The sequence below is a fragment of the Amblyraja radiata genome, chromosome 16 (assembly GCF_010909765.2).
Source record: "Amblyraja radiata isolate CabotCenter1 chromosome 16, sAmbRad1.1.pri, whole genome shotgun sequence".
NCBI classification, from domain to species: Eukaryota; Metazoa; Chordata; class Chondrichthyes; order Rajiformes; family Rajidae; genus Amblyraja; species Amblyraja radiata.
Window position 1 is genome coordinate 18329373 of NC_045971.1, and position 15271 is coordinate 18344643.

At 41.7% G+C, this 15271-nt stretch overlaps 1 protein-coding gene across 1 annotated transcript in view; it reads right to left on the bottom strand.

Moving 5' to 3' along the window:
• Positions 1-14867, bottom strand: part of meox1 (mesenchyme homeobox 1) — a 32232-nt gene extending 17365 nt beyond the window's left edge. The window contains exon 1 of the mRNA XM_033035273.1: positions 14198-14867. Within this exon, the coding sequence (XP_032891164.1) occupies positions 14198-14630 (433 nt within the window). The 5' untranslated portion in view covers positions 14631-14867. The remainder of the gene's footprint in view (positions 1-14197) is intronic.
• Positions 14868-15271: the final 404 nt, after the last annotated feature.

The window sequence follows — 15271 nt, forward strand, 5'->3', positions numbered from 1 at the left end:
AGCACCTGGAAAAAAAACCCACACGGTCACAGGGGGAATGTACAAACTCCATACAGAAGCACCCGTAGTCAGGATCGAACCCGGGTCTCAGGTGCTGTAAGGTAGCAACTCTACCGTTGTGCCTCTCATGGACAGTTTTATGAGTCTTTGTTTAAATGGTCATAATTGGAGCAAGAGACTGTCTCCTGTCTGTTGTTCTTCAAAAGTAGAAATAGCCAAGCATCAAGCAAGAAAAGGCCATTGGACCTCTCCCTCCACTGAACATAAATAAAAAGATGTAGCAGTATGGTACTGTAGGTGCTGGTTTACACAAATCGACCCAAAGTGCTGGAGCAACTCAGCGGGTCATGCAGCATCTCTGAAGAACATGGATAGGTGACGTTTTGGCTTGGACCCTTCTTATATTAAAAAAATAATTTTGTCAGATGTAACATATATAGAACATAGAACAGTACAGTGTTTAAGAAGAAACTGCAGATGCTGGAAAATCGAAGGTACACAAAATTGCTGGAGAAACTCAGCGGGTGCAGCAGCATCTATGGAGCGAAGGAAATAGGCAACGTTTCGGCCCGAAACGTTGCCTATTTCCTTCGCTCCATAAATGCTGCTGCACCCGCTGAGTTTCTCCAGCAATTTGTGTACCATAGAACAGTACAGCACAGGAACAGGCCCTTCAGTCCACAATGTCTATGCCGAATATTATGCCAAGACCCAGTCTTACCTGCCTGCACATAATCCATATCCCTCCATTCCCAGCATATCTACGTGCCTATTTAAAAGTCTCTGAAACACCACTACCATATCTGCCTCCACCACCAACCGCAACAGGACATTACAGGCACTCTGTGTAAAATAACTTGCCCCACATATCTCCTTTAAACTTTGCCCCTCTCACCATAAAGCTGTCTACCCCCCCCCCCCCTCCCTCTCTACCACCTCTCCCTCTCTGTCTCCCTCTCTACCCCCCTCCCTCTCTCGGGATTGAAGAGGGAGGGTGAAGAGGAGGAGGAGGGAGTGCTGGGGGATGAGGAGAAATGAGCCGCGCCTGCACAGTTGGGGGCTATGCGTGAGTGGTGCAATATTGCTTCGGGGGAACGGGTTGCGTTGGGGGAATGGGTGAGTGGTGAAATATTGCGTTGGGGGAGCAGACCCAACGGGTCTGCGCTTGGTCTGGTCTCCTTTAAACTTTGCCCCTCATCTGAAAGCTGTGCCCTCTAGTCTTTGACATTTCCACCCTTCTGACTGTCTACCTTATCGACGTCTCTCATCATTTTTAATACTTCTATCAGGTCTTCACTCAACCTCTGACGTTCCAGAAAAAGCAATCCAAGTCTGCCCGACCACTCCTTGTGGCCAATACCTTATCATTTTGTCTGAAATTAACCGGAAGCAATGCCATAACACAAATATATCAAAAATTCATTGCTACTAATTTTTTTAGGCACGTCAAAATCAGGATCCTGAACTAGAGAATCGAGAACATTCTGGTTATTTATCGTTTATTCATTCATTGGATGTGGTTAACAATACCAGCATTGCTGTACATCTCCAATTGTTTATGAACCCACTAGGCTGTTACGAGTCAACTACATGTAAACCCCAGATAAGGACAGCAGATTTCTAAACCTTGAATGGCTTTTGAACCAAAAGGGTTTTACAACATTAAAGTAGTTTCATCTTTAGCAAAAAGAACCAGTACTGGAGGAACACAGCTGGTCAGGCAGCATTTGTGGAGGGAACGGGCAGATGACGTTTTCGGTAGGGACCCGTCTTCAGATCGATCAGTCTGACCTGCAATGCCATCTGTCCATTCCTTTCACCAATGCTGCCTGACCCGCTGAGTTCCTCCAGCACTTTGTTCTTTAATCCGTCGTTCTAGTTGGCGGTCTAATATCATCACCACTATGCTACATTACCATGGCGGCATCAATTGTTTATGATTGCATTAGGGAGATTTTTTTTAATTTTGTTAGAAGATTGTAATCTCTGCCATTTTCTACTCCACCAATCAAGGTGATCAACATATTTGTGGACAACAAGGCAAGCAGGAGACATGGGGTTGTGGTGAGAATGTTGACCTGAGGTACAGAAGCAGCTATGACCCGGCTGAATGGAGGACAACGCTTAAGGGCTGAAGGGCCCAATCCTACTTTAAAAAAAAAACTTTCTTAAGGATTTAATAATCTTCTATGTGACACCAGGGGTAAATAAAATTGTTGTGAACTTCTATATGACACCAAGGATGCCTATTTGCAGAACTGTGGGAAGGCAGATAACTTCAACAATGTTCATTACCTCATGAAATGTTTATTGCTCCTTCAAATGTTAACAAGATATAATTATGAAAAATCCAATCCTTTATCAACAGATAAAGGATTTACTCCACCAATCATTTCAATTGCTAATAACAGGCTATAGATAGCAGGCAGTAGAAATCTGCAGTGTGTGTGCCCCGAGGATGAACACAAAGTATTTCAAAGCGTGAAATTCATAGCTAATCCAAAACTGTATCGTATTAATAAAACATACATTTCCACTTTCATTTGCTGAAAACAACTTTTATTTATAGACTTGATCAGAAATTGTTTCAAGTTCAGCTCTAGGATTGTCCTGCTTAACATCACGCATTGAGAGTGATTGCGAGCCTTTCATTCATATTGGCTTTGCTCGTGCAAGTCTATTTTGTTCCATATTGTTGCATGGCTAGTGCTCCGACACACTTTCGCACACCATTCTCTTCCCTCCTGTCAGTTCTTCAGGTCAACTAGAGCATTAGCTTATCTCACATCTACGATGCATTGCGGATACAGTGGAGGGTGAGACCATTAGCAGGCACGTGGCAGTCCAACAGAATGGAGAGCTGCACAATAAGCGACATCATACAGCCGATACCTGGCTCTCATTCCAACTCACCGTTGAAATGATTTGAATTGTTGGATTGCCTTTTCTGGAAAAGGCTTAGATTGAGGGGAGACCTGATGGACGTAAATAAAGCCATGAGAGGCATCGATACGGTTCACAGTCAGAACCTTTCTCTCAGGTTGAAAATGTCAAAAAATAATGGGCTTGGCCTTAAGGTGAGAGTGGTAAATTGTAAAGGAGATATTTGGGGCAAGTTTTTTTATACAGATCAGATAGTGGTGAGTGCCTGAATCCTGCTGCTTGGGGTGGCGGTGGAGACAGATACCATAGTCGTGTTTAAGAGGCTTTTAGATAGGCCATAGTTATGCATATGGATTATGTGCCGGTAGATGAGGTTATTTTATCTTGGCATTATGTATGGCACAGATATTGGTCCTGTTCCTGTGCTATATATGTTGGTATTCTATGAATAAAGAAGAGGAATACCAAAGTTGGAGAAAATGGGTTGCTAATTTCTGATTCCCAATTTGCACAAGGATAATTTCAACCTTAAAACGTACCACCTGTCAGATGTTGACGTAAGATTTCTGGCTGCTAGCCAGTGGAGATCACAAGGCATAAAACCAAGTGCTGGACGTACTCAACATTCAGGGTGCATCTCTGGGGGGAAGGGACAGCTGAGTTTCAGATCAGGGGACCTTCTTCATTTCCCTTGGCACTGTTTCAAAGAAGAACAGCAGCATTTTACCTGATGTTTTGGGCAATATGCATCCCTCAAGCACTACCTAAAAACAGGTTATCTGGTCATTATCACTTTGAGGATTTGGCTCCAGTTGAATTAGATGCAATAATCACACAGGCAACCACACTTAAAGAGTGGTCAATTGGTTGTGAAGTGATTTGGGATGTGCTGAGGTAAATGTCTCCTTTCTTTTTCAAGGCATCAAGGGGAAATTTTGAAAGACACAAAAATAACTAAACTAAATACAATTCAACACGCAGGATAACTTAACTGCACAATGTATACACTTCTATGCCTCATTGTTTGCTAATCGAATTTTAGGAGCACTTTGCTACCAACACATACAAAAATACATCTGGATAATGTGTATTTTTATTCACACTGTAAAAAATGAAGAAGTGACAAGCAAAAGTGTCTTAACACAATCTCTGGGTCGGAATCAGTGCCCACTTTCATCATAAAATTAAAAGTTTAAGGTCTGTCCAGAAAACACAAGATCGTCTGAAGATTGGAATATGAGAACTGTCAAAAATTATACATTGGAGGCATGAGAAACTGCAGATACTGTCATCTCGAGCAAAACACAAATTGCTGGAGGAACTCAAGGGGTGAGGCTACATCTGTGGAGGGAATGGACGGGCGTTGTTTTGGGTCAGGACATTTCTTCAGGCTGATGGAATAGGAGAAGAAAGCTGGAAAAGAGAGGTGGGGGTGGGGCTAATCCTGGGAAGTGATAAGAAGGAACTGCAGATGCTGCTTTAATTTTGTTTAGAGATACAGTGCAGAAACAGGCCCTTCGGCCCACCAAGTCCGCACCGACCAGCAATCCCCGCACATTAACACTATCCTACACACACTAGGGACAATTTAGACTTATACCAAAGCAATTAACCTTCAAACTTGTACGTCTTTGAGTGTGGGAGGAAATCAAAGATCTCGGAGAAAATCCCACGAGGCCATGGGGAGAACGTATAAACTCTGTACAGAGAGCACCTGTAGTCAGGAACAAATCCGGGTCTCTGGCGCTGCAGGCGCTGCAGGCGCTGCAAGGCAGAAACTCTACCGTTGCGCCACCGTGCCGCCCTTTACACTGAAGATAGATACAAAATCCCGGAGTAACTCAGCGGATCAGGCAGCATTTCTGGAGTAAAGGAACAGGAATAGACTCTGAAGAAGGGTTTCGACCCGAAACGTCACCTATTCCTTTTCTCCAGAGATGCTGCCTGATCCGCTGAGTTAAGGGCCTGTCCCACTGCGACGACCTAATTCGCGATTTAGAAGAGTTTGCCCTCGACTCATGCTCACAGCGTGGTCGACACGAGGTCCTATGAGGTCTTTGTAAAGCCCCCTGTCCCACTTTCCCGAGTTACTCACGAATTCTCCCGGGTTTTCCCCTTGATTCAAACTCGGGGAATGTCTGTAGCAAATCCGTAGGAGGCCGTAGGAGTCCGTAGCTATTTCGTAGCGGCTCGTAGGTACTCGGGGCATCAGGTAAGTCGGGACGTTTTTTCAGCATGTTGAAAAATGTCCACGAGTAAAAAATATAGCCCCGAGTACCTAAGGCTGGCATCTCCGAGTTTGAATCAAGGGGAAAACTCCGGAGAATCGTGAGTAACTCGGGAAAGTGAAACAGGCCCTTAACTCTCCTTCATGCTCGAGAGTAGTCCCCGCGTACTCGAGGCCTCAGCTAGGTCACGGCGTATTTTTCAACATGCTGAAAAATGCTCGCAAGTAAAAAAGATTGCCATGGAAAAAATTGATATTTTTTTTACTCATAGGTTTAGTTGAAGTGGGTTGTAGTAGGTCGACATGTTATTCGTAGGTAATCGAGGGTAGTCGAAGGTAGTCGTATATAGTCTTCAATATAGTCGAAGGCAGGTCGAAGGAGATCGAAGGAGATCGAAGGAGATCGTCTTCACTCTCCACTATTCGGTGTCCAATTTTCCCGAAGCTAGTCGAAGCTAGTCTTCGACATAGTTGAAGGAGGTTGAAGGAGGTCTTCTACATAGTCAAAGAGGTAAACAGAAGACAAAGGGTAAAGACAAAAGATAAAGAGAGAAGAGGAATGGAATGTAAAGCCAGAGGGGGGGGAGATATGGATGTTATACATGTATGTGCAATCACTGGGAGAATGTGTAAACTCCCTACAGACAGCACCCGTAGTCTGGATCGGACCTGGGTGTCTGGCACTGTCAGGCAGCAACTCTACCACTGTGTCACTCTGCCCGACTATATTGAAGACTATATACGACTACCTTCGACTACCCTCGATTACCTACGATCCGGTAGGCGGCGCGGCTCTCGCCAGCAGCGGCCTCTGCAGTCCGTCTGCGTTTTTATTATTTTATGTCTATGTTTTTATGTAGTTTTTGTTATTTTTGTTGGGGTATGTGTGTGGGGGGGGGGGGGGGGGGTGGGGTGGGGGGGTTGGGGGTAACTTTTAAATCTCTCCCTGCACGGGAGACCCGACCTTTTCTTTGTCGGGTCTCCGTTGTCGTTGGGGCTGCAACGAGGAGCGGCCTCCAACAGGAAGGCCGGGGGCTCTGGTGCCGACTACTCACCTCACCGTCGCGGAGCTGGCCGAGTCCAGAGCGGGTGGAGCTGTGGTGGACGCTGCTGCGACCCGACCTCCGGAGATTCGGTGGCTGCAACTGCGGGTTTGGCGGACGGTAACACCGGGAGCCCGCGGGTCCCTGGAGGGAGACCGCTTTTCGGGGCTTCCGCAACGGCGACTTCTCCCGCCCGAGTTGCGGGGTTGAAGAGCTCCTGGAGCGGGGCCTTACAGCACCACCCCGCGCGGCTTGGAATGGCCGCGGGACTCTGCGAGCGCACGCCGGGGGCTCTAACACCAAGACCCGGTGCACGACCTTGCATCACCCGGCGTGGCTTAATGGCTACGGGACAATTCGCCATCGCCCGCCGGGGGCTTTGACTTTGACTTTGACTCTGACATCGGGGGGGAGAGTGCAGTGGAGAGAGAAGTTTTTTTGGCCTTCCATCACAGCAATGTGATGGATGTTTATGTAAATTATGTTGTGTCTTGGGTCTATTTGTTTGTAATGTATGGCTGCAGAAACGGCATTTCGTTTGGACCTCAAGGGGTCCAAATGACAATAAATTGAATTGTATTGTATTGTATTGTATTGTATACAAAAATCCTATGTTCTTTTTCATTAACATAGGTGAAATCATCATTATCACAAAGGAATAATACTCATGAATAAATGGCAAAAAACTGCAAATACTGGAAAAAGTGATTTAAAAAAAAATGCTAGAATGCACAAATCAGGAGCATGTGGAGAGAGAGAAACAGAAGAAACTCTGCAGAGTTAGCTTCATCTACTCTGTCTCTCTCTCTCTCTCTCTCTCTCCACAGACGGCTCCTGGCTCAACGAGTATCTCAAACATTTTCTGTTTCTATTCAGATCTTCAAACTGGAAGTACTTGCTGAAGTCGGCTGACATAAATGTTTACAATTCTGAAACAGGCTACCCACACTGTCTGCCACTTTCTTTTTTAATTGAGTCCATTCTGGTTTAAATATCTTTTTAATAGACCTAATCTATTTTTAAATGTTAATACGATCTCTACTTCCAAAATTAAAAACTGAGCAGTAAAATAAACAAACATCTGGAGAAACTTAGCGGGGTCTTACAGCATCTGTGGAGAGAATGGACTATGTTTTGGGTCCACACCCTTCTTCAATCTGACCCGAAAAATCATCTATCTATTTCCAGACCCATAATAAAATGTTTGGCCTCAATACAGTGGGATATTTTCTCAAAGATATGTCCAACAAATTATTCTCAAAGGCAGCTTGCAATGGAGTTTATTGTTTAACCTAGACACCTTGGATCTTGGGAATAATCAAACTAAATGTTACCATATTTTGCCATATTTCTTCGTAATTTTAATCATCCAGTTAAATCACATTTAAGCCCCGGGTTCTGACTGTGTGGAGTTTGCAAGTTCCCCCTATAACTCCATGGGTTTCCTCTGTGTTAACCGGTTTCCTCCCACAACTCAAAGACGTGTGTGTCTGTAGTTTAAATCGCCTCTGTAAAATTGCCCCCAATTTGTAGGGAGTGGATACAAAAGTGGGATAACATAGAACCAGTGTGAACGGACGATCGATGGTCGGTGTGGGTGTAGTGGGTTGAAGAGTTGAAGAGCCCGTTTCCTTGTTGTATCTCCAAACTAAAGAAACGATCTCGCTCATTTACAAAAGGTTAGCAAACTGTACATTAGATTCAGCAATTTGAAATTTTAGCCCGTTATGAGTTTTAGTTTTGTGTTCACTTTGCGTATTAACATCTAACTAGCCTGCCTATGGTGTAACCAAGCAGAAAAGACCAGTTGTGCCAGAGGTACACAAAATTGCTGGACAGTTGTGCCAGAGGATCTGTTTCTGTGCTGTAAAATCTGTAATTCAGTCTAGCAGCGCAGACACTGAGTACAAAAATTATAGCCGGAAAATCGTTTTATAGCACCTTGGGTTCTCACCTTTATGGAAAAATGTCATGTTTTTATTCTAGAAACTGTAATTGAGGAAACAAAGGAGACAGTGCATTGATATATTGAAAGGCTAGTCTGCAACAATAGCATTTCCTCGGTACAATTAGCATCTCCTCTATAATGTTGGCACAGAGAGTTTCTCAGTTGTACACAGCCAGGAAAGACTCACAATAATTTATCCATAAACAAAGCAGATTGTGATTTAGTACAATCTACCCCGTCGGATTTCTACGTATGTCATTGTCAGCACAAATGTATAAAAAAGTCACCTTTAAGATTTCATGCTATGAAATCCCTAAGATGTCTTCACAATAGATACAAAATGCTGGAGTACTCAGCAGGTCAGGCAGCATCTCTGGACAAAAATAGGTGTCGTTTCGGGTCGTGACCCTTCTTCAGACTGAGATATGGAAGTATTAAAAGGAAAGTTCAGGGAGATTTCTATAAGTCTCATGTTCAAGCAGAATTGTGTTATATTGGGGATGTTATTTTGTTAAAATGCCCATTAACGTCCAGATACAATGTTTAAATTGGATGTTAAAGTGAGATTGCAATCAGGGATGTTTGTATGTTGTGACTGTTGTATCCTGTGAATTTGGGATACATAATATTTCCATATTGTGTCCAGGCAGAGGTTTTTATTGAATGCAAAGCCACGTAGGCAAGAGATATTTTGCAGGATCAAAGTTACAAATCTAACACACAGTAAGTTTCTTACATGGGTATATAAGCATAATATATTGCACTTGTGAAGTTTATAATGAATACAGTGAAAGTGTTTTGCATATTTTTTTAAATTAACAACGACACTGCTAAGACAATCCCACTGACATCCTGATTATTCTTTGCTTTTGATGCTGCAACAACTATTGAATGTGTTTGAAAACCAGTGTCAACAAAAGACTAGAACTACTACCATTATATAACTAACTCTACAGATAGAAACACTAATAAAACCATACTTTGCTTGGAGTGTGCAAGGTGCAGTTAAGCATATTTTTCCAAATTTGATGCTTTCTGCCTAGAATTGTATCAAATGTTTTGATGTCCTTTTGAGTGCACCTTCAGATTGTCATTTGAACAAAGCATTTGAACTCCTCGTGTACGTCAGTGGCTTATGATTGTAATGAGTAGATAGAAGAAGCATATGAAGTAATACTGACAATTATCTTTAAAACACACAAAATATAAGGACCCCATCAGCTTTCAGATCTTCCCACTAAAGACTAATCTAAACAAAGTTTGGATTGGGTCCAATTGATCTTATCCCGATGTTGCTATTTTATTTTAAATGAAGGCTCTTTTGTTGTTAATAAACACATCACACTGATTACTTCAAGTCATTTGCTCAAGTGTAATCCAATCAATAGATGTAATGATTGTCAGAAATATAATGTCATACATCTGAAGGTTTGGAAACACAATATAGTTATAACAATTCACTTTATTTTGCTTACAATCAGCATTTTTTACAAGGTTTCTATTATACACAATATTATGCACACAGTGTATATGACATTAATAATATGCAGCCAAATATATGTCGAGCTCATTTCATATGATTTTTAAAAGCTTACTATATAACCAATATTCAGAAACAGACAAATTCAGGAGTTATAAATCGAAACTGCTCAAGGAAGTCAGAAGACATTTCGGGTCAGGACCCATTTTCAGTCTGAAGGAGGCTTCTAACTTGAAACGTGATCTGTTCATTCCCTCCACAGATGCTGCCTGACACACTGAGTTCCTCCAGCACTATGATTTTTATTCAAGATTCCAGCATCTGTGGTCTCTTGTGTCTCCAAATTCAGAAGCTGTTCCATATATAAATGTGCTATTATATATAATCAACTTAGCTGAGAGATAACATTGGGATGGACCTAAAGACATCCAGTTTGTTCAGAGGGACATTTTATTTGAAGGAAGCGCCCTTTCAGAAGATCCATGTTCTAAAATTCCATGTCCAGTGAGAAAGGCAATAGTTGCTTCCCGTGATTCAACACATAATGAAATAACAATCATCGCAAATGTTTATTTTTATGACTTTTCCTAACAAGTCACTCAGTGCAAAAAAGAGTAGGACGGGAAGTTTGCTCAATAACTGGATGAAATTCCACTATTCCCTATTTATACCAAATTTACCTTTTTGCCTGTGTATTTACTGCAGAGCCACTTTATCCCAGAGATGTGCGTAAATGTAAATTGCCTCTAGTGCGCAGGAAGTGGATGTGAACGTGGGATATCGTAGTACCAGTGTGAACAGGTGATCAAAGGTCGACGTGGACTCGGTGGGCTGAAGGGACAGTTTCCATCTTGAATCTTTAAAAAAAAATAATTGTCTATTCCCTTCACAGATGCTGCCTGACCCACAAAAAGCCATTTGAGTTGGTATGAATTTCTGCAACTACTTGGCTGGGAAAATGCCTATGATGTTGCAGCAAATCTCTCATGATTACATTTAAGAAAATGTAATATCTTGAAGTAATGATAACATGAATCTGCTCTGGGCTGATTCTATCAGACATAGGGAGCTTAAAACAATGTCTATACTAGACTAAATTGAGTAGTAGAACAAAGGATAACAGAGTGAATGAAAGAAATGAACAAATGGAAAGTTGAATCATTTAATTTTGTTCATTCATTCATGCGATGTGCTATGTCATTAGCAAAGGTCCGGATTTAATGATTTAATTCACACTTAGTCCAAACTGGGTAAGAATGACAGATTTTCTCCCGTGAAGGCAGGTATAAGTAAACCACTCGGGCTTTTAAGAATGAAATGCTCACCATTACTTTAATTTCAGGTCTATGTAATTATTGAGTTTGTGCATTCATAGTATTTGGGAATTCTATTATGTGCCCCCCCTTCTGGAACTTAACTGCTGTGCTACTGTACCCAAGGTTCAGACTGAGGAAGAGCTACACTTTAAACAGGAGCGAAACAAAGATAAAAAGAGATAAAGAAAAGAAAAAAAATAATGTAGAAAGCTGAGTAGGTAAATGGTATAAAAGCTAAAGATTGTACAGATACAAATAAAGCATTTTAATGCCCAGCTCATGTTGGCTCCCCATTTAAAAGTAAACTACGAGTGATAAGAGATATGAGCAACATTGTACCCTAATCACTCTAAAATGTTCACAGAAATAGAATGACCACTTATATCACTGTACCTTGGTACATGTGAAAAATGAAGTACCATGCCATACCATATTTCACTGTCATGAAAATAAGTATTTTAAATATATTTCTTATTCATGGACTCTTATATGTATGTCCATATAAGCCAGTACTTATCATTATCATTTAAGCTCGAGATGTTCATAGGGTAAAATACTGCAAAATCATTGAAACCTCTAACAGAAGGATACAGAACGATACAAGTTCCTGGTTCTAGAACCATTTAAAATAACAAAAGAAACAAACTAATTTCAGGTTCTAGAAAAGATTGTATGCATCAAGAAATGATGGAACATTAAACATGAAAATAGTTCTTATGTGGATTTTGCAAAACCTCTCTTAGAAATCAGTATATTCTTCAGGAATCATGTTTTCCAGAGCTTATTTTAGGTAACGGTCATTTATATTTCTTTAAAATTATGTTTTGATGTAAAGAGTCGGTGATACTGGGCTTGAAATGTGCTCAGTGTATTCTGAGATACTGTACTAGAAATGTGTTCTGTTGAAGTGCTGCTGTTTGGCATTTATACTTTAAGCTGTAATTACCATAGCTGATGAGGCCCCCCTAATGTCAAATTGTAATGTCATGTTTCATGTCGTTGACAAACTGAATACACATGTGTCTTTTATTTGTTGTGTGTTTTTGCACATGTATCTTTCTTCCTAATACAATACATAATCAATCATTTATTTGAAAAGTAAAATGAAATAAGTAGGAACTGCTTCATCAGGCTAAGATTTGCCCTGGAGCTACACTGATCTGCTTTCTTTATTCCAAGCCTGTGCTGTTATTAATAATAACCTGCACATTACACACCTGTAGTAATAAAATTGGAGGTTACCGCTGAGATTTGGATTGCTATTGTTGTAAAGTGAACAAATTATTAATATCGTGCTTCTAAAATTCACTTCCAAAGTACCAGATTTCATAAATGATCCACTAATATAGCCACCCTGTTTCAATTTGAAGTTAATTTTAAGCTTAATTGCCACAACAAATAGCATCTGTGACTCTTAAAGCATGAATTAAACTTTGAAAATCCAAAACATATGCACATTCTATTAAAGGTTTGGGAATAATTTGTATACCGATGTGAATTGCGCTCAATATAAGACACACGCTTTATTTTATTAATAATGCAATTAATATTTAATTGTGTCCATACGGCAGAGATTCCTATGTTGCAATCAAACAATCGTTGATGCTAATAAACGGAAGCAACCCTTCATTTATTTAACCCCATTGTAGTAACTCTCTCACTAAAAAAAAACATATCAGTTGAGTTAAAAAATTACCATGCGTATAATTATATTGCAGTCCGGGATAAGGTTCCTTATATTAATTATTTTAAGCATTTCAAAATATCAGAACGCTCCTACACAGGATATTTCCATATCATTCCGAGGGCTGAGAAAGATAGTTGCGGTGTAACATGCATCCTGTATGTAGAAGTGTCCGAAAAGTAAGTGAGGGTCCATGGTATGACCATTGATAAGGTATGATTCGTTCTGATACAAACTCACTACGTTCCCGTTGCGTTTTATGGGCAACTCGGACCCCCGTTATATGACTCCCGTTTCATTCTCTCAAGCTATCGAATGAAACAGTTTTCGTTCGCTAAGCACAGGTCCAATCTATACATGTGCAGGAAGGAACTGCAGATGCTGGTTTATGCCGGAGAAGGACACAAAATGCGGGAGATGCTGCCTGACCCACCGAGTTACTCCAGCATTTTGTGTCCAATCAATACGTGGTCAGTTCAATTTATATGGAGTTGAACAATCGCTGTTCCAACGGGAAGAAACTTTGGCCACAACTTTTCAGTGCAATTTAATCTTCTGATTATGATATTTTAATTGACAAAACGTGTAAATGTTATTCGATGTCCTGTAATAAGTATTGAGCATATGACTGAAATTATTTGTGTTTAATAATCTGGAACAGATTTAGCAAATTCACCTGCGACCTGAACGTTCCGCCTGCTGAAGTTTCGTTTGGTGTGAGAATGTGCAGACGAGGAGACTGGGACTTTTTAAAGAATTCTCCATCCTTGCACCACAGTTTGTTTTTCGTTGCTTCATTTTGAATGTACTTATTAGCAAAAGGAAAGTGACAATGAGATAACTTTAATGGGGTAGGTAATTTGTGAGGCTTTGGTTCTTTCCGTTGCTGTGAGATTGCAACAAATGCAACCTTAAAATACATTTAAATTTCGCTTTTTGGCAACAAAATGCAATTTAGCAATTACAATTTCGTTTTTTGTTGTTGTAACAAATGGAATTACAATTTAGCATTTAAAATCGCCTTTTTTTTTAGCAACAGACACAATTGCAATTTAACTATTTAATCTACCTTAACATTTACAATTTAGTTTTTAATCAACACACCGATTTACAATTTAGCAACAAATGCAACCTTAAAATAAATACAATTGGGCATTTGGGTTGTTTGTAAACGGGGTATTTATGCAACAGACCAACTGAGAGAGATAGACGATACTTTAACATATAGGATGGAACTGCAGATGCTGGTTTAAACCGAAGATGGGCTCAAAAAGCTGGAGTAACTCAGCAGGTCAGGCAGCATTTCTGGAGAAACGGAATATGTGAGGTTTCGGATCGATACACTTCTTCAGACTCTCCTATGCTCAGATACTTTAATAGGTTGCATTTGGAATAGATGCGACTGGAAGTAAGAAGTAAGCAGGCTGAAGAAGGGACTCGACCCCGAAAGGTAACCCAATGATGCTGCCTGTCCCACTGAGTTTGTGCCTCTTTCAATAATTTCATGGTTCTATCTGGGACATATGACAATGAAACACTCTTGACTTGAAATTTTGGTGTTTTATTTCAGTAGGTGGCGGGTGTTTTGTGTGTGTGTGTGTGTGTGTTGCACTCACCTAGGACATCGCGTTTCCTTTTGCTGGGTTTCTTGTCTACCTGCGAGGGTGCGATGCCCCGCTGGCTGCTGCTGCTGCTGTAATCCCCAGTGGCAGCGCACAGCGCCGGCTGCGAAGCGCCCGTCTCGAAGCCGGCGGACAGGCAGGAGGTTTGTCTCCCCCAGTCGGGGCGGGGGTAGCGGCCCGGGTGATGCTCCACGTAAACCCTCTCATCCCCGGGGAAACCGTGCGCCGCCGCCGACACTAGGCAGGGAGCGGGGAAGTCGGGGTACGCGGTGAAGTCGGCCACCTCGGATTTCTTGTACAACGAGAAAGGAGACGGGTAATGGTGGAGGCCGGGGACCCCCGCCCCGGTGTGTGGATTCCTCATGCAGCTCCAGACGGCCGCCCCGGAATGCGAATTGCGCATACAGCTGCCTGCACTCTGCTCCATGGAGATCCTGCTCAATGCACTCACACAAAGTCCTCAATCCTGGACCTCTTTTGCAAAATGCACCGCCCTTGTACACTTTTCCACGTTCCACTCGCAAATTTGCAACGATCAGATCCTTTCAAAACTTTTTTAAAATGTATTTTTCTCTCCCCGCCCCCCCTCCCACCACCACCACCACCAGAAAACAAATAAATAGATAAATAGATGCTCACATGCCTGCAAGTCAATGAAGCTGCCTGCCTCTGAGCTACTTGGTGGGAAAAGTGACAAGCTTATAGTGTGTAATGTGAGAGGGGCGGGGTCGGTCACCACATGTTGGATTACTCCAACCAAGCAAAGAATTGTTGCGATTAATCACCCGCATTACTGTACGCGCAGAAATTTTATATGCGCCGACCTTAATGGCTTTTTCAGACCAGGGAGATATCACAGTCTCTTGAAAATCAGACAGCATTGTCCTGGTTGTTCAAGAATTAAAATACACACACACACACACACACACACACACACATGCACACAGTGGACATTGAGGGGCAGAGTCCGGTGGAGACCCTCCTCAAACAAGGGAAGGGATATCACCCCGGCTTATATCATCAGTGACTAGGGTATTTTCTTTAAAGATAGACACTGTTGAATGTACT